This window comes from Lissotriton helveticus, chromosome 10 (assembly GCF_964261635.1).
Source record: "Lissotriton helveticus chromosome 10, aLisHel1.1, whole genome shotgun sequence".
NCBI classification, from domain to species: Eukaryota; Metazoa; Chordata; class Amphibia; order Caudata; family Salamandridae; genus Lissotriton; species Lissotriton helveticus.
The window spans coordinates 229,864,789-229,891,142 of NC_136071.1; the positions used below are offsets into that span (position 1 = coordinate 229,864,789).

General features: G+C 43.2%; 1 protein-coding gene across 1 annotated transcript in view; it reads right to left on the reverse strand.

Annotated features, from left to right (window-relative positions):
* The window catches only part of MYO15A (myosin XVA), a 1,426,381-nt gene that overhangs the window by 1,071,288 nt on the left and 328,739 nt on the right, over positions 1-26,354 (reverse strand). Inside the window, exon 23 of the mRNA XM_078662701.1 lies at positions 21,346-21,430. Within this exon, the coding sequence (XP_078518827.1) occupies positions 21,346-21,430 (85 nt within the window). The remainder of the gene's footprint in view (positions 1-21,345; positions 21,431-26,354) is intronic.

The window sequence follows — 26,354 nt, forward strand, 5'->3', positions numbered from 1 at the left end:
GTTTACCCAAATACTAAACCATACAAAATGAGTGCAGAAGTTAAGGCAGGAGTTGCCATTGAAATAAAAAGATTGCTAGAAGCAAACATCATACAAGAAGTGTTGAGTAGTCCTTGCAACTCGCCCATAATCGGAATCAAGAAACCTAGTGGGAAGTACAGGGTAGTGCAGGACCTAAGAAAGGTAAATAAAATCGTTGTTCCTTGCTGTCCTATTGTTCCGAACCCAGCAGTGATTTTGTATCAAATTCCATGGAATGCTGAGTGGTTCACCGTAATTGATTTATGTCACCTATTCTTTTCAATCCCATTGCATCCAGACAGCAGATTTCTATTCTCATTTGAATTCGACAGTCACGTGTTCGTCTGGAATCGCGTCCCTCAGGGGTATACAGAAAGCCCCTCAATTTTTAAGCAGATTCTGAAGAAGTGCCTTGAATCTTTGATTTTACCTGGAGAATCAGTTTTGGTGCAATATATAGACGACCTCTTAGTGGCGTCTAAAAGTCAGAAAGACTGTGTTGTTGACACCATTGCCTTACTGAACCACTTAGGTGAAGGAGGACATAAAGTATCACCTGACAAACTACAGTTCTGTACCTCTTCAGTAAAATATCTGGGGCACCAGATAGAGAAAGGTATCAGGAGAGTTACTTCAGAAAGAATTAGGATAATTCGAAACATGCAGTTACCCAACACTCAGAAAGAGATCAGAATGTTCCTTGGAGTTGTAGGATACTGCAGACAATGGATTGTGGGATTTGCAGTCCTAGCAAAACCATTGATAAAAATGACCAGGAAAGGAGCAAAAGACCCAGTAGAATGGGATGAAGAAAGCATGACAGCATTTACTAAATTACGAGAATGTCTATGTACAGCCCCCGCATTAGGAATGCCTGATTATTCGAAAGAATTTGCACTATTTTGTGATACACGAGACAATTGTGCACTGTCAGTCCTAACCCAAGAGCATGGTTTGACTAGACGTCCAGTAGCATACTTCTCTGCTACTTTGGATCCAGTGGCTGCTGGATTGCCTGGATGTCTGAAAGCGGTAGCTGCAACTTGCATGAGTCTTGAACAGAGCGAATCCATCATTATGGGACATCCTGTAACTGTGTATGTTCCACATGCAGTTGTAATCTTACTGACCAGAACTAAAACCCAGTATCTCACACCTAGTCGGCTGACTAAATATGAGAGGATTCTTGTGGGTGCGGCAAATGTAACCATTACTCGGTGTAACATATTGAATCCAGCTACCCTATTACCAGATTCACTAATTGCAGAAGCAAAGGGAGAGGTCGAGCATGACTGCATTGACCTGACTGAGTTTAGTACCAAACCACGCCCAGATATCAAGGAAATGCCCCTGCCTGTAGAGGATTACGAGTTGTTTGTAGATGGCTCATGTCTGAGACATGAGAATGGAGGCTTAAGTGCTGCCTATGCTGTAGTCACAGTATCACGTGCTGTAGAAGCATCCTATCTATTTGGAGTAAAGTCTGCACAAGTAGCCGAATTGATTGCATTGACAAGAGCCTGTAAAGTTGGGAAAAATAAAAGAGTAACCATATATACTGACAGTCAGTATGGTTATGGGGTTGTGCATGACTTCGGCCAATTATGGCTACAAAGGGAGTTCCTGACTTCTTCAGGTACTCCTATCAGAAATGGAAAAGTGGTACAGGAATTACTGGAAGCAATCCAGATACCAAAGGAATTGGCGGTGGTCAAGTGTGCTGCTCACAAATCTGGCGATGACAATGTGACAGCAGGTAATCGATATGCTGACCAACTGGCCCAACATTGTGCAAGACATCAGATGTCAGTCAATATCAAATTGGGGGAAAATGGAAACAGCTGCCAACTTATGGTGTTTGAGAATGTGCCAACATGGGAGGAACTGAGAGATTTACAGAATGCAGCAGGACCAAAGGAAAAGAGAAGATGGAGAAAGTTTGGTTGTCAACAGAGGAACGAGGATGGTGTCATTGTTTGCTCTGATGGTATGCCCGTGTTGCCTGACAGCTTGCCTGCTCCTATGACCCGGTTAATACATGGAGATGCACACATTGGTAGAGATGCCATGGTTTGTGTTTTCAAACAGACATGGTTCAACTCGAAATTCAGGAAAGTAGCAGAGGCATTCTGCCAGAGGTGCTTGACATGTCAGCAATACAATGCTGGGAAGAAAACAGTAGTTTCACTGGGTAAAATTGGGAAAGCAGAAGGTCCTTTTATAAGATTACAAATTGATTTCATTCAGTTACCCCCTTGTAGAGGAATGAGATACGTCCTTGTCATTGTCTGCCTGTTTTCAAAATGGGTAGAGGCTTACCCGGCCAAGAAAAATGATGCCATCACTGTAGCTAAATTGTTATTACAAGAGCTAATACCTAGGTACGGGGTTCCAGTCACAATTGAATCAGACAGAGGTGGGCATTTTCAGAATGAAATAATTGGTCAGATCTGTGAAGCATTCAAAATTACTCAAAAACTGCACTGTGCATATCGCCCAGAGGCTTCTGGAGTGGTGGAACAACTAAATGGCACTATCAAGTCGAGACTAGGAAAGATGTGTAAGCAACCTGTGCAAAGTTACAAAGAGGGGTTGGAAAACTTCTTTTGAGCAAAAATGTCTGATTCCAATGTGAATGGAAGACCTAGATGTAATTGTTGTAAAACATGCTGCAAAGTATGTGTATGTAGTGTAGCTTTAGTTTTAATATTATGGATAGGACTAACAATTACCATTCCTTATGTGATGAGTAAAGATACTAATAATGAAACTACAAAGACGGTGACGAAAGACACAGAAGAGCTGACACCACAAAGTGTAGAAGGACATGAGAGAGCACTTAGCATTAGACAAACTAAAATGGACTTAGAAGCACCAGATGAGGAAGGACTACATTTTCACGGAATCAAGAACAGGACTCATTTAAACGTATTTGCAAACCTTTTAGTGCATTATGTAGAAACTATGGAAATAGAAGACTGTTATGTTTGCATTAAGCTACCTACTTCTGTAGCTGAGGGAGTGACATACCATCACTTGCCACTAACATATGGAATTTCCTGTAGTATTTTAGCTAGCTTATTCTACAAAAGAGGACCGTTACAGTACTATTACTCTAACTCAGACGTGATATTTTCTGAACTTCCGATACGTGGAAATCTGAACCCTGTACATACCAAAAGTGATGTCACACGTTATATGGGAGAATATTTTCTGACTATAGGTACTATAGATTTAGGTGAAGCACATAGAGATAACTTGACCTGTTCATTACATGAACAAGAAAAAATGTTCCTAAATATGGCAGAGAAATGAAGAGACAGTTTCCAAAGAAAGGCGAATGATAAAAGGCAGAAAACTCCTAAGTGGGCTGAAAACATGGGAAGCACCTCAACTGGTGGAGCTAATCCGGCTTTGTTGCTGGATTTCGAAAGAAAAGGGAAACAATGTCTTCACCGAGAAAAGACTAGTTATTATAATAACATTTTCATTGGTTCCAGTCAATGCAAGCACAATTATAAGGTAATAGGAGGATGGGGTTTCAAAAATGGGTCAGAACCTGTGTTTCCCGGAATTTATTACATATGTGGTAACAAGGCTTATTTCAAATTGCCAGATCACTGGTATGGAAGCTGCTATTTTGGAATTGTCTTCCCGAAAATATACCATGTGAATGAAATTGCTGGAAGCAATGAAAACACTAACGGTTTAGTACGTAGTAGAAGGGAAAGCATAGGGGAAATAGTGGGTAGTATATTTAGTGCATTGATACCTGCAGTGGGAGTGGTTCTGAACACACACAGAATTTGCAAATTGTTAACAGTAGTGGATCGGTTATCTACTGACACTGCTGGAGGTTTTCTGATGATCAATACCGAAATGGTTGCGGTCAGATCTATGGTTTTACAGAACAGGCTTGCTCTTGACACCCTATTAGCAAAAGAGGGCGGAGTCTGCAGAATGTTGAAAGCGCAACATTGTTGCACTTACATACCTGATAGAAGTGTAGAAATTCAGAGGTATGTAAGGAACATTACTAATTTGGCAAAAGAACTCAAACCACTGGAGGTTGACAGTGCCTGGAAGAGACTTACTGATGGTCTCTCCGCTGTAGGTCATTGGTTTTCCAATTTAGGTAGAGGGTTATTGTTTAAAATACTGATGCCAATTGCAGGAATAGGTTTTATCATATTCCTCATATTTGTCTGTTGCAAATGTCGCAAACACCAAAAGAAATACACTGTGAACAAGAGAGGAGTGAAGAGGAATATGGATGAACTTGAATTAGAAGAACTGAATAATCAGATTTATAAAAGGGTGAAAAATTCTCACCCTAATAAAGAAACAAAAGAAAAAATGAATCGAATGTTGGAAGAGATTGAACTTGGAAAAATTTAAAGTTGGCATCTGGTTCTATTGATTTGTGATGATATAAAATATCATCAAAGAGGGGATTGATGGAGCAATAATTCGCACGTAGAGCGGCTTGCTTGTATTCATGAACCTCAAATAACCCTAAGGAACTAATTCAACTTGTTTGTGTCACTAATATTGCACATTTTACATTACACGGGGTGTCCCAGTGACGCTTGCCTATGTGTTTATTAACATTAATACGCTTGCCACTAAAATGGCCGCTGCTTGGCGGGGTTTTCTTCTGCGCATGCGTTGGTCACACTCACGTGACGTGACGTACTCGCAATTCTGGTGGGAAATGTTTGCTCATGCGCAATACAGCTAAAATGGCCGCTTTGTTTCCTCATATGCTCCGTGATTGCAAAGCTGCTTTTGCAAAGTTGTTTGTTTCCGCATTTACCCTAATGCTATAGTTATTATAAAGTAAGGGGTATAGAGTAGCTATTCATGGTATACAGTGTATTCATTTTTTCTGTATTTCTAAATTGTTTTTGCTTACTTTTCATATATCGTATTATTTGGGGCCCGAGGAACACTCGTGATTCCATATTGAACAGCCTTTCTGCGCATGACAGTCTTCTGCCGGTGGCATTGAAACCCTGCCAACCCGAAGTCCCAGCCAAGATGTGCCTGGGAAGGTGCACCTTCGCCTAGCAGAAGAAGCTGAACTATTCTCAATGTATCATAATTCATAGATGCGCTATTGTAATATAGAAACTTAGGCCATGGGAACCCCAAATTCAATAGGCGGTCCCAGAGTATGCTAATTGAGTCTTGTAGAAATGAAATGTGGTTGGTGTGTTGACCTATCCTACTTGAGGACCAATCAAAATTGGGGATTCTGACACTTGCAACATTTGGGGGGTGGTACACTGACCCGAAAACAGTATAACTAGCCTAGGTTTAGCTAGAGAATTTGTCCGACTTGTCCGAATAGCTGACCTGTCACTGACCCAACGCACTCAATAGGTGACTGATACAGAGAGCTGCGGAGCACTCTGTCCGTAATTTCCACAGACCCAGGGAGGTTTGTTCTGAAACCTAAGTGCTGGCAGGGCACTTTGCTGGGAAATTCGATAACCCAATCGGGGTTCTGACTGATAGCTGCAGAGAGGGTGGAGCGCAGGCGTTGGATCCGAACTGCGGGTGCTGGTCTTACCTTGGTGGTCCCGTCCTGATCCTAATCTGGTTTTCCTTTCCTGTCCTGGGTGTCCATTCTGCACCTGCTGGCCTACTGGCGACTGTCCTTCCCTGGGGTTCCTCCTATCCTTAACTGACCCGTGGCCGGGGTTGGTCTTCACACCGTTCTAGGTAAATAGAAGTCTGAGGGAACCCATCTATTTTGCATTCTCCATTTCTTGCTTTGAATAAAATAGTACTTGCATATTGTTCCTTTTTCTTACCCTCCTGTTGCTGACAAATGTTGAAGTCCTACATTGTGGTTGCTGTACTAGCATGTTCCAATCTTTCCCCATCCTATAAGTACTGTTCTAAATACTACTCATACAATATATAGATGTTCCTTTTCTTTACCCATCCTTTAGTCGATTCAAGTAGTTGCACCGTTTTTAGTATGGTCTATTCTTACTTTACCTATAGTTCCTCTTCAGTGGGGAAATATTTCACTGTGAAATTCTAGTATGTTCCTTATTTTTCCCGCCCTTTAGACAACATACTGAGTCTAAACTCTGAAACCTATATTAGTTTGTTTCCTGTTTTTACCTTCCTTTAGAGTCATAAATGGTTGGCTTGATTTATTTCCTCTATGGATACGTGCTCTTTGTAATTTTGGTTATTGATAGTTTAATTGCTGTAAACCTAATGCTTTCAGAACTTGATGAAAACTAGATAAAGGTTTTAAAACTTCTCGAGTTTGTGATTATTTTATGAGTGAAAATATAGAAAAGGTATTTTGGTGTCTGCCTTTCTTTTACAGCTAGCTCCCTGATCCATGGTGGTCGTAGGTACCCGTAACGGTGGATTGGTAAGTCGGGTACAGTAGGAATAAATAGGAAGTAACAAGGGATACTGGTAGTAGAGTGTAAGGTCACCTGATTAATACATATGGTAAATTGAAATATATGGGCCCGATACGTATATGGTAAAATTGTTGGTTAGATGACCTGCGCGCCCTATCACTCACGCCCGCGACGCCAGGCACCCGATTTTAAACCTGCATGCTCCCTCTGAACCGGGTCTCGACGATGGGAGCCCGAGTCCATTGAGTGGAATAAGTAGCAAGCTTAGAGCGAGGACGCTCGCATTTCCGGGGTGGGCGGGGCAGCGGAGCACCGGCGTGTTGTTAGCCAATAGCCAGTGGCGCTGTAGTGAGTATAGTTTCCTGATCCCAAGCGGAACTAGAATGCTAACTTGCTGATGTCAGTCAAGAACGGAAAACTTTATTAGTTGTGCTGAATAGCCATCCTGCTTATATGTGTCCGCACAGTGCACTACAGAAGTAGTGCACAAAGGTATCGCATGTGCCCGATAGAGTACCAACATAGACCTGAAATAAAATGCACACAACTAATAATGGTGCAAATGGGAGCAATGAGGGATATTCATGTAGGCGGGCAAGCCAATTGCGCGAGAATGGTTAAATGGTACCGGTAGGTTAAACCATATCTGATTACATAGTCCAAACCAGGTTATGTGATGCCATCGATAGTGTTGGTTATGAGCCATGCAAATGGGAGCAATGAGCTGGTGGGGGTATTCAAGTAGGAGGGCAAGCCATTTGCACATGAATGGTTATTAGACCAATGGTACCAGTGGGTTGAACCATATCTAATTACATATTCCATATCAGGTCACACTGCTGTTACTTAAGGACCGAGGCCCATGGTATGTCATCATTAAGGCCGTTTTGGTGGGTACCAAGGCGGTATACCCACCTCTGCTCTTTCTCAAAGAGTCTGTCTGCAATGTTGGAACCTTCATTTATTTGTTCTATGATCGTCCACGTTAGGTCGTTGGTGGTATGGTTGGCTTGTAGGAAGTGGTCGCTCATTTTGGTTGTGGCTTTTCGACACCTTATGTTGCTTCTATGTTCACACACCCTCTGCTTGATTTTCCTCGTTGTCATCCCCACGTATCGTCGCATGCAGGGGCATGTAATCAAGTAGACGACATTGGAGGGGTTACAATTAGTGTGCGATCTCTGCAACCATGTCTTCCCTGGTTCCAGCGATAGGGTCTTAGTTGCTGTCGTCAGGTGACACACACTACAGTTGGAGCATGGGAAGTGTCCTATGACCCTGGGTAGGTTCCATGCATAAGTGATGCTGCGTGTTGGCATGACAGTGATTTCCTTAGGTCTGGTGTGCACTAGGGAATCTTTCAGACTCCGCCCCTTCATGAATGAAAAGAGTGGTTTTTGCCAAGTTTTCTTCGTACTAGTAATGATTTTCCAATTCTTGTTGATTGATTTCTTCATCAGATTGGATAGACTGCTGTATGTAGTGACGCAGGTCAGGGGTGGTTCCTCAGGGGGTCTCTCAGATGGCTCCAGTAGGGCTTCACAAGGTTGATTGCGTGCCCGTTTCAAACCTTTATTCAGGATATGATTTGGGTAACCTCTCCTTTGTAGTTTATTTGTAAGATCTGCAGATTGTTGCTTGAAGTCGTCAATGCTGCTGCAGTTACGTCTGATCCTCAAATATTGTCCGTAGGGTAGGTTTTCCTTTAACGGTCGAGGGTGAAAACTGGTGAATTCAAGCAAGTTATTTTTGCCGGTGGTTTTGTAGTGTGTTCTGGTGGTCAGCGAGGTTCCGGTGTTGGTGATCACTACGTCAAGGAATACCACTTCCGTGGTGGTCACTGTGTGGGTGAACCTTAGGTTCCTGTCAACAGTGTTGATCCATTCTAGGAATTCTGCCAGACGCTCCAGGCTCCCTTTCCAGATTAGGAGCACGTCGTCTATGTAGCGCCTCCAAAAGAAAATGTTGGGGGTGAAGTGATGGTCTGTAGGTAGGATGTATCTGGCCTCAAAATCATAGACATACAGGCCCGCCACACTGGGGGCGAATGTACTGCCCATTGATGTACCAGAGCACTGAAGGTACAGTTGTCCTTTGTATGCAAAGAAGTTTTCTTTGAGCGCTATGGTTGCACAGTCTATGATGAACTCTCTTGGAGTGGTGTACTCCCAGGTTGTAGAATCCAGGGCTGAGCTCAATACTTTGATTGTGCCGTCTTGCAGAATACTCGTGTATAGGCTCTCTATGTCTAGAGTAGCCAGTATCACAGAGTCCGCTTCAAAGGACATGGTTTGCAAAAGATGGAGCAGGCTCTTGGTATCCTTTAAGTATGTGTTTTTTTTTTTGAATGATCGGTTTCAAAAACTGATCGCAAAAAGTCGAAAGGGGTTCCAGTAGAGACCCAATGCCTGATACTATTGGGCGGCCTGGTGGTGGCAATTTGTTCTTATGGGTTTTGGGGAGAGTGTAGAAATAAGGGACAATGCCGTTGCTGGTTGCTAAGAAATCCGCCTCATTTTTGGATAACTGCTCATTCTGTTCTGCTTCTTTGACCATGTTGGTAATGCGGTTTTGGAGATCTGCAGAGGGATCATGGTTGAGGGGTGTATAGTTCCTTGTCTCATTCAGTAGGTCTTGGCAGACTTTCTCATAGTCAGTGGTATTCTGAATAACAATGCCCCCACCCTTGTCTGCGGGTTTGACAGTAATATTGGTGTTGTTCTTAAGAGTTTCGAGTGCTTGGTACTCAGCGGTACTGAAATTGCCATACGTTTGATCTGTTCAAAACAGATCAAAAATAATTTGATACAAAGGTTGCTCAAGGGAAGGGGGACAATGGGTGTGCTAGTGAAAGGGTAGAAAAAAGTGAATAGTCACAAATATTTAAAGTTTAGAAATTTTCAATGCGTTGGCAATGGACTGCTAAAGAGACCAGTACAAGAAGGCCTGCCCCAAACAGATTATTTATCACATTTTTTATATATAAACATTTTTTATATGCTTTTTTGTAAAATGCATGAATGCAACATCAAGCAAAAGGAATGGGATGTGATACAGGCCCTAAGTGGGTGGGGGGCGTCGACGTTTCGACTCAGCTTGTGCTTAGAGGGTGACTTGTACCTCCGTTGAGAGTCTTCCTCAGGACGAAGGGGGACGGGGGGCAACCTAATCCTGGTGCCACACAGGCATCCCAGGTAACGAGCTGGAGCTTGAGTACTTAATGGCCCAGTAAGGGTTATCCAATTGTAGTGAGCTGAAATCCACTCATAAGGGCCCACCTTGTGAAGTCCTCACCTGTATTTAAAACCGTGAATTAGATTGTGACATGGTCATAAGGCATCTGATTTAATCTATCAAGACCTTATTTGAAAGGAGCCGGGCGCCGCGCGCCTTCGAAGAATGCCTTCTGCCAAGTTCAAATGCAAGGATTTTTTAATCCTCCACACATTTTTAGCCCTCTGCAAAATTTAAAAAAAGTTTTTGGTGCCAGACCAGGCCTAGGGGGACAGGGTACTGTTGCCCTGCTTCCTGATGTCTTTTTTTTGTGTTTTTTCTAGGACTTAGGACTGAGTACCAAATCCTAAGATCCAATTTACACTAAATCAAAAAAAGCACCCTTTCTGGAACAAGATCTAGATTTCTGCCAAATTTGGCATACATCGGTTCAGCTGTTTGGGGTGCAGCTGTGTCTGAAGCTCCTATGCAGAAATGAATGGGGAAAATGCGTTTTGGTACCCCACTTTTTCTCAGCTCCCGCTTGACAGGTCACCCCAAAACTTTCCATACACAAACTAGGTAAACAAGAGCACCTTTTGGGAAAATTTCGTGAAGATTTGTCAAACGGCACTAAAGTTATTATTAACACAAAACTATAACAACCCAGTGGCAATTTTCATATATATATATATATATATATATATATATATATATATATATATATATATATATATATATATATATATATATATATATATATATATATATATATATATATATATATATATATGCGCCAAAGTAGTGGAATAAAAATAGAAAGTGTACAAACAAATGTTGCATGTGAACAAGGGCTCAGGGAGCCCGAAACGCGTTATGCACTCTCTCACGGTGATGAGCAAACAAATAAGAAAATTCAGCATTCGTCTTGGTCCTTGTGGTCTGTCTCCTGTGCTTTGTAAGGAGTTTTTCGTGATATATATATATATATATATATATATATATATATATATGCGCCAAAGTAGTGGAATAAACCACTACAAGCTATGTCAGACCCGTTTTGATTTTGGAAGTGGATGTTTGTGCAGCAGTCGTCGATTTGGAGCACCACGGCTTGCTGGCAAGTTTGGGGAGTGTATGAAGTTGCACACTGTGGCCCCCCCAGCTGTGTACATTGTAGTAAAGGGTGGAGAGTAGCAGATTGACTGCTGAACGGGGCGCATCAGAGTGAGGGAAACTGTCATTGAACCTGCTGCAGCAGTGAGAAAGCAGTCAAACAGCTGACTTCAGTCCAGTCAGGGCATTATTGTGTGCACGAGTGGTTACTTAACCAAGCTCACAGATTTGGACTGTCTTCATGCTCTGGTGGCAGGACTTCAGGCGCAAATGGTTGTGTACCAGGGGCAATGAAACATTGCGATTGAGAGAGGACAATATTAACAGCTTGCAGAGACTCCTCAGTCCACTCTCTATGACGGCACAGCATTGCTCCAATGGGAGTCCACAAGAGAGTATTTTAGAACGCCAGAGATAACGAACTCTTTTACACGAAGCTGGCATTGAGGAAGGCAATTAGCGGAAACGCGTCTGCCAGGTGTTTTAGACTATGCGTACATAAGATAATCTTATTTGACAAAGTAGCAGAATAAACCTTACCTGGGGTTGACCCGAGTTGTGTCAGACCCGTTTTGATTTTGGAAGAGCAGTATCTGTGGGTGGCCAGAGGGCCAGTGTTCCTGGCACTGGTAATGGTCCTGGTGAGGACGGGGGCAGATGGGCTTGCGACCTCCATTAAGTCGGTCTTTGGAGGTGGGACAGTTGCTGGGAGTCAGTGGGTGGGGCCAGCGAGAGGCTGGAAGCAGGAGGGAGGAAACTGCGGGAAGAGAGCAGGTGAGATATATATATATATATATATATACATACATACATACATACATACATACATACATACATACATACATACATACATATATATATATATATATATATATATATATATATATATATATATATATATATATATATATATATATATATATATATATATATATATATATATATATATATATATATATATATATATACTAGCAGCCAGTCCAGACGTTGTCCGGGGCTGAAATAGAATGTGCACAAAGGATTGTAATGGCAAGATAATTTAGGAGCGTTATTTACCATTGACCTTACACGTTGGAAAGGGAAAGAAAATTCAGCCAGGGACTTTGTGAAAGCCTTGAATATCAATGACCTTAAACTTAAATTTACCTCCCAAATAAGTACTACCAGTATACAATTTCTTGATGTGGAAGTTTATGTCCATAACAATGCCCTTGAAACCAGGCTTTATAGGAAAAGTACAGCGGGCAATTCGATTTTGCACGCCACTAGTGCCCATCCGGGTCATTTGATAAAAAGCATCCTCTATGGGGAGTTTACCCGGATGCGTAGAATCTGTAGTTCTCAGCTGGATTTGGAATTATGCCAGAACGAGGCTTTCAAGAGATTCTTGCAACGTGGCTACTCAGCTAAAGAACTTATAGTAGCCAAAGAGAAAGCCAATAGTAGGAGTAGAGAGGATTGTCTGGTTAATCGAGCTGGGGTCAATAACACAGAGGGCACAGACAACGGGGTCAAGGAGGAGATGAAAATCAGTTTGATCACTACCTTCAACACAGAGGAACATAAGATAAGGGGTATTTTAAAGAAACATTGGCCCATTTTACAAACTGACATCAGCCTAGCGCCAATGTTACCGGCAGAACCTTCCCTTGTTTTTAGGAGGGCACCCTCTATGAGGGACTCTTTGGTCAAAACTAATCCGGAGGTCACAAGTGGAAAGAAATGGTTTTCTAATAAAAAAGGCTTCCACAAGTGTATCTCGTATAGGGCGTGTAAATTCGGGGTTAACACCTCGGAATTCTGTTCAGCTTTTAACCCTACACCCATACAGATCAATGAGTTATACACATGCCGCACGGATTTTGCGGTATATGTATTAGAGTGTTCTTGCGGCCAGAAGTGGCCCGGGAGGTAGGCCACACGGCCCCCCTCACCATTATAAAATTATTATTATTATTTTAAAAAGCAAAGGCCGGCCCCGGGAATGGGGTCCCCGGGCCATAAATGGCCTCCCTCCAAATAAATATTTTAAAAAAAACACTGGCCATGCCCCTGGGGATTGGGTCCCCGGGCCGAATATGGCCTCGGGAGGGGGGCCATGTGGCCCCCTTCCATTAAAAAACAAGCATTTGCATTGCCAATAGGTCTCGCTTGTGGGACCTTATAAGTATTTAGTTTTGCAGCACAATATCCTTGTTGCACCAATGATATTGTGCTGCAAAACTAAATACTTATAAATAATAGTAAAAATTAGTGTGGACGAAGGAACATAAATTAAAACAAGACGGAATGGAAGGCAGAGAAGGGGAGGGGGGAGGAGAAATGTGACACGGCGGGCAGGGGAGGGGGCCTAGTGGGGAGAGCGGCGAAAAAAATGTCAACAAATGCGTGCGCCGGGAAACTGAGCCATGAATAATTAGGGGAGGAGAAGCCGAGACGCCGCAGAGCGCACGCTGGGCGAAGCCCTTTGATGTGCTGTGCGGCGGCCGTTAAAAAAATGCAATTAGGAGGGAGGGAGGCTGATGCGCGTGCTTGTTTGATCACGTGATTCACGTGAACTTAAACAAAACCGCAGCAAAAAGCCCTTGGTTTGACGAGGATTCTGGCTACTTGAATTCTCGCATAAGACTACAGAGTGAAGAGGGGCCCGAGGGGAATTATTTTATAGACCTATCGGCATCTTGTCCCCCAACTATACATACTGAACACACGGAAGATGCAACAGGTCTTTACACAAACCAGACACACTTAGGAATCTATAAAGTATTCCACAGGAGGAGCTGGAGTGACAGGATAGATAAAGAGATACAAAAGGTGGAAAAAGTACCCATCAGCCCACTCAATAGTGGAACCTCGTCATTTGGGATTTCGAGCTTGAAAAGTTGGTGTCCAACAGGCGCTTCCTCAGAAAGACATTGAGGCAAGCCTAGGACCCAATGGTTGAACCTTCAACCAGAACAAATGACAGCTTATGAGGCCGATAGGGCTTAGTTGCAGTGCTTAAAGAAATTATATAAGAATATGTGAGAAAAAGGAAAATAATCCATGTGATTTAAAAATGCCTATCTTGACGTCAACAAGGAAACTTTATTGAATGTGCCCATCAAGATGGTATGGTTAAAAAACAGAGTGATATTAGCAAGAAAGATGGTATGCTAATTACCATAGATGTTCTCTGGTCAACATGTTTCAGCCTTAAGAGGCTTTCGTCAGGACCTATGTATCACTACTGCAACACTTACTTCATATATTGTGAAAAAACAAATATTTTCGTCGGTGGTGTATCCCCTCCCAATTTTATGGGATCAGGAACCTCACCTCACCTGGCGACAGCTCAGGCTAAAGGAGGCCACGCACTCTCCGTCGTTGCCTCTGGCTTACGCTGAGCCGAGGGGGAGGTCACTTGAATTCTCGCTCCGCTCGATGCGCTTGCGCGCATCGATAGGTCGCGAGACCTAAAAAATTGGGGTCAGGCCCTGGGAGATGGGGTCTCCAGGGCCCATAAAATAGGTAAGGAAGGTGGGGCCCACAGCTCCCCCTTCTTAAAAAAAAAAAACAATAAAAAATACACGATCGTGCCGGAGACCCCGCCCCAAGTCAAGTCAAGTCAGGACACTTGTATTGCGCGCATATCACATCCAAAAGAGTCTCATGGCGCATGCAGACGGTTCTGACAGAGGGGTAAGCGGTGAAATTTTAGCAAAAAAGCCAGGTTTTCAATTTTTTTCGAAAACTGCTGGGTTCAGAGATTGTACGGAGGCTCAAAGGCAGTTCATTCCAGAGGGATGGCGCCAAAAAAGAGAAGGCACGCCCTCCATTTCTGGCGGTTTGAGCTCTAAATGGTGTAAGCAGTAGCTTGATGCTCGATCTCAACTGCATGCTAGGCACATACCGTGTAAGTTTCTTGGTCCAATATTTTGGGCCCCGTCCATACAAGTGTTTATGAACCAAGCATAATGTTTTAAACGTGATCCGTTTGCCCCATAACAGCAACACTCTGCAAATGCGCCCTGTGGCGTGTTTTAAGTTGTGGAATTAATTCCACTTCAATACTGGGGGTCCCTGGGGGCCAACTAGCCCACCAGGTACCTCCAGTAGGCGCCACAGGGCTGCGTTGCTCAAGGCCCAGGTGGGACTGAAACGCGTCATGGCGGCGATGCAGGGTAACAAATAAATATTTCTGCACGAAGACATTTTGGGTCCGCGTTTGTCTGTCCTATTCCATGTGGATGTTTTCAGATGAAATCTATGATATATATATATATATATATATATATATATATATAATTTCACAGCAGCAGCAGTTTCTTGAGAAAGCCGGAGTGTCGAAACACGTCTGTCAGTGATGGGGAGGCTCTGCACAATAAACTAACACTCGTAAAAATTCCAGTGAGTGATCTCCTTTGTGTTGGCTGACACAATACCTGTTTACTGCTGTGAACTCATGTGTAAGCAGCTCACCACCGCTGGAGAACTGCAGCCAGGACACGTGGTGCGGCGGCGGTGATCATCGTGTGTCACTCTATATATATATATATATATATATATATTTTTTTTTTTTTTTGTTTCACATAAAAAACAAAAGTTAAAGTAACAATATAGTTAGGTCTGATAAATAGATCTCTTTTTTGTTTTAAAAAAAAATATTTGAAATTCACTGAAAAACCCACAGGTGAAAGTAATGTTATAGATAGGTAAATATGTCAGTGATATTATTAACATTTGGAACAAAAAAAAACATAGAAATGCACCAGTTATAGTTAGCAGAGCTAACTTGCACCGCCTCACATGCACTGCTTATGACCTCACTTATTACATTGCTCATGAAATATTAGATGACATCACTATTGCCAAGACAACCATTTCAGCAATAGCTAGCCTCCCAACCATAGAAAGGGGTAGTCTGCTGCGGGCCGGAACGTGCTCCTCAAGCCATGCCATAGCCCTGTTGTGATTTGTACGCCAGGTGTCGGTCTGGCCCATCCGCCCACTGCAGAATATAGTCAGACTCAATGGTGGAGCGCTGGGAGAGAGAGGGAATAGGGTAGATTCAGCCCAGTTTATATTGATCCTAGAACATCCACTGAATCTCACCATTTTGTGGATTATGAGAGACAGGTTTGTTTTGGGATTACCGGATATAGAGTATTATGTAGTCCACATACATAGACAATAGTATCCTCCGCAGGGCCGGACTGGCTGTAGCAGGCATCAAGCGTTTCTCTGGGAGGCTGGAAAGGTGGGGGGGCGGTTTTGCAGCTGTGGGGGCCATGTTTTGTTACTGGAGGCCGGTTCTGCAGCAGTCCTGCAATAGCAGCCCCCAGTAAAAAAAAAAGCAGGAGTGCTTGTCACGTGCACCACACCCAGCTCCCCTAAGGGGGTGGGGGTGTCAGGTCAGACAAAATTAACAGGGATGCTTTGGGTTCCCAGTCCGGCCCTGATCTTCCGAGCCATAAAATTAAGACATGTGTTGGCGTGGTGTTGGCGAAGCCTTTCCACCAGTGGCTCCATCACTACAGCAAATAGAACAGGGGATAGGGGACATCCCTGTCTGGTCTCTTGGGTAATTCTGAATAGGGCAGAGGTCGTGCTTTTGAGGTGACGGTACGGCATCAGGGAAGCATAAAGTAGGTGGATCATGCACAAAACCGGGGTCTAAGTCTGAGTCGTGAGAGGAGGTGGAACAGGTATGGCCATTCCAGGGAGTCGAATGCTTTACTGGAATCAAGCAGGGTAGGGACCGCAGTCAGCCAGAGATCCATGGCAATCATGAGGGTGAACATCGTCTGGAGGTTATCAGCTGCAGAGTGACCCAGCATAAAGCCAGACTGATCTGGGCGAACAATATCTGGCAGCAGTGGAAGCAGCCCATTGGCCCGGAGTTTAGCAAATATTTTGTTGTCAACAGTGATCACTGATAACGGCCGGTATGAGTCGCAGCCGCTAGGAGCTTTATCAGGTTTTAGTAGTGTTACAATGACCACCTCCCTCAGGGATGGTAGCACATTGGACACCAGAGAGTCTTCGTATACAGCCAATAAGCCTGCAGCCAGAAGTATAGCGTATTACTTATAAAAGTAGGTGGTGAGTCCGTCCAGCCCCAGTGCCTTCTCTCAGAGAGACTCTGAATCACCTGAGTTACCTTTTCCACTGTGAAGTAGGCATCTAGGTACAGGTAGTGGGCTGGGTCAAGTCAGAGTAGCCTCATTGTGTCTAGATAGGTGGTCGGGCTGCAGCATCAGGGATCATAGCGGTGCTGTATAAGTGGGAGTAAAACACTGTCATGGTGCTGAGCAGACCATCAGGTGCTGTGTGGCTAACCTGATGATCATCAATGAGCAACGCGGCAGCCCAGGGTTTCTGGAGCATAGCTGCCAGTGTCTTCCCGGATCGATCGCCCTCACCATACTGGTGGTCAGTTCCCTCCTGGTGTAGGTAACATGTTTCCCTCTGGGCCTCCTCGTCGTAAGACGGTAGATACGCCCTAATAGCAGCCAGGGACTGTGGATTGCGTGTCTCATAGAAACCTAATTTGTGGGTGCGGATCTCCCTCACCAAGGCAGCTAGCTGCACACTGATCACTTAGAGTATTCCAGATTGCTTCGTGCTGCAGACTCTGCGGATTATGCCTTTGAAAGCCTCCCACAGTGTCGCCAGAGAGGCAACCAAGCCCTCGTTATGGGCATAGAAGTCAACTATCGCCATTCGGACTTCATTCCAGAAAACGGGATTGCGGACAGCATTGGGCTCCAAGCGCCACGTGAAGGCACGCTGGACAGTCAGCGGAGGAGTCAGTTCCAGCAGGACAGTGGCATGGTCTGATATGGTGGGGAGTAAGTGTTCTATGTTTGTGGCCCAGGTTAGGGCATCACTGGTCAGTAGCCAGTAATCTATCCTGGACTAGGTGACAAACAGGTAACACAGGTGCCCTTAATGCTGTCAGTGTGTTTTAGTCACCAGATGTCAGACAGGAAATTATCAATCATGAATGTGTGGAGCTGCACAGCAGCCTTGAGATGAGGTCTTCTGGAAACGCCAGAGCGGTCTGCTCCGTGATCATGTTGGAGCCCCATCCCCAAATGATGGCTCCAGTGCAGATGGTGGCCACCTTAGCACCAGGCCTCTGTAAAATACTCCAGGCTGTTGGTACTAGGACCATAGACCGCAACTAGTATGACAGGATGCACATGCAAGGAGCTGGTGGACATAATACGACTTTGTCACTCAATATCCGTTGCTTGTGCCAGGGCAACCCTTTGAGAAAAAGGATGGCTGTTCCCCAAGCATAGTTGGAGTACAAGGGAGCATGGGTTTCGGCACACCACCCAGCACATAGACGGGGCAGAGGCCGGAGTTAAGTGAAGCTCCTTTAGGAAGCCGATACCCGTGCAGTGTCTATTGATGTTTGCATGGACCAGCTGGGCTTTCCGCCTGTCGTTAAGGGCCCAGTTGTTCAGGCACCATATGGCGGTCATCCTGTGTCTAGGGGGAAGTACATGTCGCAGATGAGGCATCAGGTGCAGGTTGTGTAGGCCCACATGGACAGTGCTAGAATGCAGTGTCTCGCCAGGTGAGGAAAGGGGAGGAAACAAACAGGGAAGAACAAACAGTCCAACATATCCACCTCCCTCCCACATCAACCACCAAAGTGGGTTAAAGTCCTTGTGGATGATGGCGATGCCTCCACCAATTTTGCTAGAGTGGTCCCGGTGTGTCATCTTGTAGTCATTGGGCGTTGTGGTGGCGATGTAGGGGGGTGGAGGAGGGATTGAGCCAGGTCTCTGGGATGAAGAGCACATCAGGGGTGAGGGTGGTGATGGTGTCCTAGATTTCGATTGCGAGTTTGCAGATTCATTGGGCATTGAGCAGGATGCAGAGGAGTAGTTCCAAGGTGGTCGGTGAGGTGAGTGTGGTGAGGGTTTCTGTGAGGACGTGAGGTCCTGAGTTGCAGGTGAAGAGGCAGAGGCAGCAGGTGAAAGGTCCTACCTTTCACCTACCAATGCAGTAGTTGTTGCAGTTTCTGGGGTCTAAGGCTCAGAGCTCTATAGCGCAGTATCTGTGGGTGGGCAGAGGGCCAGTGTTCCTGGCACTGGTAATGGTCCTGGTGAGGACGGGTGCAGATGGGCTTGCGACCTCCATTAAGTAGGTCCTTGGATGTGGGACAGTTGCTGGGAGTCAGTGGGTGGGGCCAGCGAGAGGCTGGAAGCAGGAGGGAGGAAACGGCGGGAAGAGAGCAGGTGATGGGGGCACAGAAGAGCAAAAGCCAAACAATCAGGAAAAGGAACAAAGGAACAGATTATTACATAAACAATGGGTAACATATGACTGGATGTGCAACAAACACAGAGCAGGAGGAAACAAAAATGATCAGGCAGAATGCAAAATGATGGAAAAAACTAATGATTTTAATGAGTTTCTCATGCTTTTTGGGGGTTTGAGTTATAATATAGTGTAGAAATTATTTATATATAAATGTGTTATTAATTTAGGAAATCTCATAGAGTGCATTATACCCACTTCAAATCAGTAGGTGATGGTAAACGCAATACAATCCAAGACCTCCACGTAGTTATGATGGGTCAAGAAACTATTGGTCTTTAATGTTGAAATGTAAAGAATAACATGCAAACTATTTTTACGGGTTTCTTAACTGTTCAAAGATGGCAAATCAGCAGAAAGTAATTGGCACTAACGTCAACAGAATTCTAAACATCAATAGTACATGGTTAGAGAAGGACACACATTTCAGTGATGACATGAAATGGGAGTCAATAAGTAAATTCAAACAAATTTGGCTACAAAGATGATGGTGATTTATAAAAAAAAATCTGGAAATCGACCAATCCCCTGCAAATGTTCTCTTGGCAAGCTGAAATGGCTGGATACGCTTGTCTAGAAAGGGTATGTTTTAATTTGAAAGGTCAACTACAACTGTTCAAACTGATCTGGGAAGAATGTCTGCAGTTTTAAGCCTAGTAATTAATATAGTGTTCCAGTTATTTGTATGGCTAATTCTTGACACCTTCACGTCGCTACACTGCACACTCAGAAACATACCTGCTCCACTGTATTCAGGCGTCAAAGCACACCCGAGACACACTCGGTGTCACTGGGTGGGCCCGATGATGAAGCATGCCACCAACCAGGTTGGTGGGTGAGGGCTTCATGAACAGACAAAAGGGTTTGTACCCTGTCTTACAGTCCTGAGTCTATGTAAATTCACAAATAGGCTAGCCCTTATTGATTTCACATAATTCTTGACTCAAGCATTATTATTTTCGCCCCTTTCACAATATTATATCTGAATTCGAATTTCTGTAAAGTGTTTAAATTTGTTATATTTAACATGTATCATGAATGTATCTCTATGTATATATAATGGTAGAAAACATTTGGATGCATCCTTAAATAAAGAAATGGAAAAAATAAAACATTGTTGCAGAGGATGTAGCCTAACGGCTAGGGCGGTCAACCTCAAATCTGGGGACCCGGGTTAGTGTCTCGGCAACAATGCTCAACATCCTGTGATTCGGGGCCAAATCACTTAATCTCCCTGTGTCTAATAAAAATGAATGTGTCCTCATGTAACACAACTGGTGCTCATGTAATGCGCTCGGATACCTGATTTCGGGTCAAGTACGCGCTATATAAAACTTTGGAGAAGAAAAAATGTGTTCTTTGATGTGAGGTGATGGTAGACCCATTGAAGAGAGACAGAAAGAGACCGAAAGAGAGTGAGAGAGGGAGATTCTCCTGATAAATAGGTATAGATTTAGGGCATGACATGAGGATCATGTTCCACTCACAATATCCCATCAAATTGTGCAATATCTTTTATGACTTCTCAAATTGAAAACTGCCCATACAATAGTGGCTGAAACGACTGTGTTGACATTTTGTTAGATATGTTTCACAAATTACTGGTAGCTAGTGCCACTGGCTGCTATATGTCAAGTCAAGGCACAGATCCACAGCAAGCCCATTCAGCCTCATTGGTTTTTCCACTGTTTCAATTCGGAGAACTATGGCCACAAGTATACCAAATAATCACCCACTTTGGTCATTATGAGTGCCAAGGAAACCCTATTGTTCACTATAAGTCAAGGAAAGGCAGCAAATCCACACCAAGTCCATTCAGCCTCATTGGTTCTTCCACTGTTATATATAAGACAGACTCTATGGCCGCAGCCTACCACATAATCTTCCAGTTTGCTGAGGAAATACCAAATTTAGGACTTACTAGTTGGATCGGGATAGCAGGAAATACGATAATTATTTTACTCTCAGAGACTTCCATGACACATTTTCCTAGGTAAGACCTAAGATGATATATTTGTGAAAAGGTACATGGATTTTGAGAATTACAAGAAGAAATTGGTGCAAAAACACTGATTTCTGTGTTAATTCATCATTCATCAGGGGAAATCTTTGAAGAGTGTGGTAACTCTGCATAAAATCACTAAATGTCCCTGTATCTGTATTTGTGGTAGTGAAAGCACTGATACAATGTAACTGTATCAGTTGTAACAAGACCCTCAGAAACTTCAGATCTGACCATTTTTAAAAGAAAAAAAGAGGGATGACCAGAACTCATTGTTACCTTCAGATACCGCCTGCGGTTTATGAACATGTGCACCAAAGCTCTGAACTTCGTTAGACTCTTTTTCACATTCTTATACCGCTGCCTGTAGAGAAGGGAGTACAACAGACAACATAATATTAGAATAGATTGATAAATGTTGACCTCAAAAGAACAAAAACAATGACATTAGGTACATTATACAATTTGCAGTGCTCTGTACTCCCTTAACCTAATGGAAATTGGCGAAATTTGTTCCCCAAATATGTTTGATGTTCAGTGAGTAAAACTGGTTTTGTGAGTCTTTGTAAAGAGCAGGGCTTTAATTTTGTATAACTTATTTAAAAATGCTATTACATTTTTATCATGTATCAATAGGCATATATTACAAGTTCTCAACACATAAAAAGAAGACAACAGTAGATTAGAGTGTGGCTATGATTGTTATTTTATCAGGGTCTACTCTTATCACAAGCTGGTACATCCCCCTTCATCCTCAGACAAGCACAGGTATACCAACATATCAACCTGAACAGGGAGAAAAGACAATGTATGACTCATGCACCTCTCTTGAACCTACCTGGAGAGAATATGTGAGTTAGACAAGGAACATACATGTCAGAGACTGTCAGGCTTTTGATTTATTGTTGTGATGTACAGGCAAGATTTCTCCACAAGTGCACATACATAAGAAAATTGTACTTTCTTAAGGCTTTATTTTAAATCCACGTTTAGTGCAAAGTAGTTGTAAAAATATTATTGAATATATGAGAATATGTATAATCATTAATGAACACAATCCAAAATCACAAAAGGAGGAAATATTTTACAGTGTGAAGAATCCATGAGCCTCTAATCTTAGCTAATAAGCACATTTGCATCAAAAGTCTGCCATTCAGTATCAGTACTTAGATGTTTGTTGGTGCATACCCTAAGAGAGAGAGAGAGAGAGAGAGAGAGAGACAGAGAGAGATACAGAGAGAGAGACAGAGAGAGAGACAGAGAGAGAGTGTGTGTGTGTGTGTGTATGTATATATATATATATATATATATATATATATATATATATATATATATATATATATATATATATATATATATATTCATATTCCAAAGAAAGTTGCCCTCAGGTAAAGACGCCGCACAAGTGGAGTTTTAAATCCTTTAATCGAGGACTTCAGGTTAACAATCTTCAACACCCCAATCTGACATCCAAGCCCAACGCGTTTCAAACATCTTGTGTCCTTGGTCACGGGCTGATGGAAAGGAGCAGCGGTTGGTACAATGCAGAGCACCTGATAATGATCCACAGTCCCGCCCCACTGGGCGTGTGCTACTTGCATACTGGGACTTGTAGTTCTGCATGATTCTTTCCCATGTGGGTACCGCCTTGCCCCTCAAAATTATTCCAATAAAATCCCCAGTGGGTAGACCGGAACGATGGAAGGCTGCTTGCCTGTTAATTTTGATGTCTCTCGACACGGACTCCACCTTCCAACAGCGTTTGGGTTTCCAAACGCAGGATCTGTATAAACAACAGCGGAGCGTCTTCGCGGCTGAGCAAGCCGCTAATGTTCCAAAGAAAGTTGCCCTCAGGTAAAGACGCCGCACAAGTGGAGTTTTAAATCCTTTAATCGAGGACTTCAGGTTAACAATCTTCAACACCCCAATCTGACATCCAAGCCCAACGCGTTTCAAACATCTTGTGTCCTTGGTCATGGGCTGATGGAAAGGAGCAGCGGTTGGTACAATGCAGAGCACCTGATAATGATCCACAGTCCCGCCCCACTGGGCGTGTGCTACTTGCATACTGGGACTTGTAGTTCTGCATGATTCTTTCCCATGTGGGTACCGCCTTGCCCCTCAAAATTATTCCAATAAAATCCCCAGTGGGTAGACAGGAACGATGGAAGGCTGCTTGCCTGTTAATTTTGATGTCTCTCGACACGGACTCCACCTTCCAACAGCGTTTGGGTTTCCAAACGCAGGATCTGTATAAACAACAGCGGAGCGTCTTCGCGGCTGAGCAAGCCGCTAATGTTCCAAAGAAAGTTGCCCTCAGGTAAAGACGCCGCACAAGTGGAGTTTTATATATATATAAAACAGTCCTCAGCCTAGCTTGTGTCTATGTGGCCACAATCTGTTATCAAGTGATTGCATTGGTGCAGTCTCATGGAGAACTAGTCTGCTCCTTCTCGAATCTGAAGCTTCTCTGCACAGAGAGCTGGGAGTAATCATTTTATACCAAATTTCTTAGTAATTTTTACAGAAAAGTACCACAATGATGCATGATGTAAGGTGAGGAGAAAAACGGGTAATTCCCTTGCATATTAACCTTAGAGCCACTATGTCTTTCTTTAAGTATGTTACACAATAATGAGCCAAAATGCATATAAACTAATTGATTATTGAAAATGAATAACAACATTTGGGGCCTAAGGCCATGATGAGCAGAGTAGGTTCAGAGTAGGTATATAAACCAAAACACATGATAGGATTGTTGTCAACTATGAAAAAGTTATGTTCAAGAACAGGTACACAGTGGTTTCCTATGAGTAGGTGTGAAACTTATTTGATGATCTACACTGCTGAAATTACATACAGATTGACAGACTCTAGTTATATGGGCCAAGGTTGCACTCTGTTGTTCCCTTCTTTTGTACCTATCTTTATTTTTTATTAAAGAAGTACACATGTTAGTGATTTATTGGAAGAAAATGTATATCAGGAACAGATTGTATAAAGTGGATTTAGTTATATTCTTTACCAGAGTTTTATTGCATTGTTTATATTTAACCAGTCTCTACTGTTCATTAAAATATTTCTTAGAAACATGTAAGATCTTTAGTGCCTTTGCGGTATTGCATTATAGGCCAAAATCAACCCTACAGACAACATGGCTAGAAGTCTTGCTCAATTTTAAAACATAATATTATGTGCAGCCAGCGTTAAAGGAAACTCTTCTATGTTTTGCTGAGTCCCCTTGTGTTTTTAATTGAAATGATCCAACTGTTGCAGCTGTCGCCAAGTTTCACTACAGCACAGGACACATCATTGAACTTTTTGAATCCATGTATAGCTTTGTTTGAGTGCTTGAGTAAACAGCTGATTTTTTAAAGTGAAATAATTAACTAGATAGACCAAATAGAAGCTATGTCTAGGCAGGTATTTGAGGCGATATGGAACATTATGAATTCATCTGTGCTGCAACTGTACCCAGCTGTGTCCCCAATGCAAAGGTGTTAGAAATGGGATTCCTGGTTGGCTAAGGTATGCCCCCAGGCCAGGCAGACACCACCACAGAGACAGGAGATGCATTGAAATCCGTGTTGCAAGTATCTGGGCCTCTTCCAGTGAGCCAGGCACAGGAGCAGGGACAGGGACTTTGATATCTCGGAGTATCAAGTAACAGAAGGCAAGTCAACAAGCCCTTGGAGATCACTTGGTGTAAAGGCAGAGTTCAGCAGAGTTCAGCTCTACTTCAGCTGAATCAGAGAGCATAAGGCAACACGAGGGAAACGCAGGCCTTTCAGGTCTGCAGTCCAAAGATGAGTCCTTTAAGCAGCACAGCAGTCTTTCTGATAGAGGTTCAGTTCAAGATTCAGAGGTAATTTTATGGGGTCAGACATCCAGTATTTATACCCAAAAGTGCCTTTCAAGTGGCAGGGACTTCAAAGCAGCTCTCTGTAGTGCACAAGTATCCCTTTGACCCCAGTAGGCCTACTCCTCTCATATGTTAGCATTCAGAATTCCTTAAATACACTTTTAAGCTGTAATTCTTGAGCAGACAGGAGCAGCTTTTTCATGTTTCATATGTTGGGAATGGCAATGATAAATCCTCCTTACTGGTGAAGTTGGATTTAACATTACTGTTTTAGGCATGCCACTTTTGGAAAGTGAACATTTCTCTGCATTCACTGCTGTGTGTGCCTGACAGCTTGTCTCCAATACACGTCTGGGATCGGGTCACAGCTACACTAGTAAAGGAGTGGAGTAGTGAAAAACTAAATGGGCTGTTTGTCAGTACCAAGACATGCAAAACATAAAAGTACATGTCTTACCTTTGATTTACTTAGCACCCTGCCCTTAGGGCTACTGAGGGCCTACCTTAGGGGTGACGTGTATGTAGAAAAAGGGGCGTTTAGTGCTTGGCATGTAGCTTTAATGCTATGTCGAAGTAGCAGTAAACTGCACATAAAGGCTCTGCAGTGGCAGGCCCGAGACAGGTTTGAAATGCTTCTTCTGTGGGTGGCACACTCAGTGCTGCAGCCCACTATTAGCATTTAACTTACAGGCCCTGGGTATATGATATACCATCTTACCAGGGACTTACAAGTAAATTAAATATGTCAATCAGGTATACACCAATTACACACATGTTTAGGGAAGAAGCACATGCACTTTAGCACTGGTTAGCAGTGGTAAAGTGCTCAGAGTCCTAAGGCCAAAAAAGTTCAGCATAAAGAGGAGGAGAAAGGTAAAAGGTTTGGGGTGACCCTTCAGAGAGGGCCATTTTCCAACAAATGGAAGCTGTGAATTTTTGCTGTCATAAGGTTTGCCCTCACAGCCTCTCTCACAAATGTATCCATCTGAAGACAGGAGAAATGTCCTTAAGCGTTCCTTCTCCATTAGCGATGGTGTTTATCATTCTTACTCTTGTAGCATCAGAGAATCCAACTGCTACATTGACAAGGTCTAAAGCTTGTCAGTTGTTTTTTCTTGGAGGCCCTTTAACGTGTTCAGGGGCTCCTTGAGCTTGCACTCACAGCCTCACAAGTACAGCAATCTAGACCCGGCTTTGTTCGAAACAAGTTGTTACATTAACTAGAACTAGGCCTGATAAATGCACCTATTGTCGACCAGCTGAAATATTACTAGGGTAGATATTGTAAAATATTGGGGCTGCTCAAACCATTCTGGAGGTGAACATTTTCAAGGTTTGACAGTATTACCTCACTAGCTGACTAGCTAACTTTTCATGGCTTTATGTAAACAATCCAGTGTGGTTGATAGAAGCTAATAAACACATA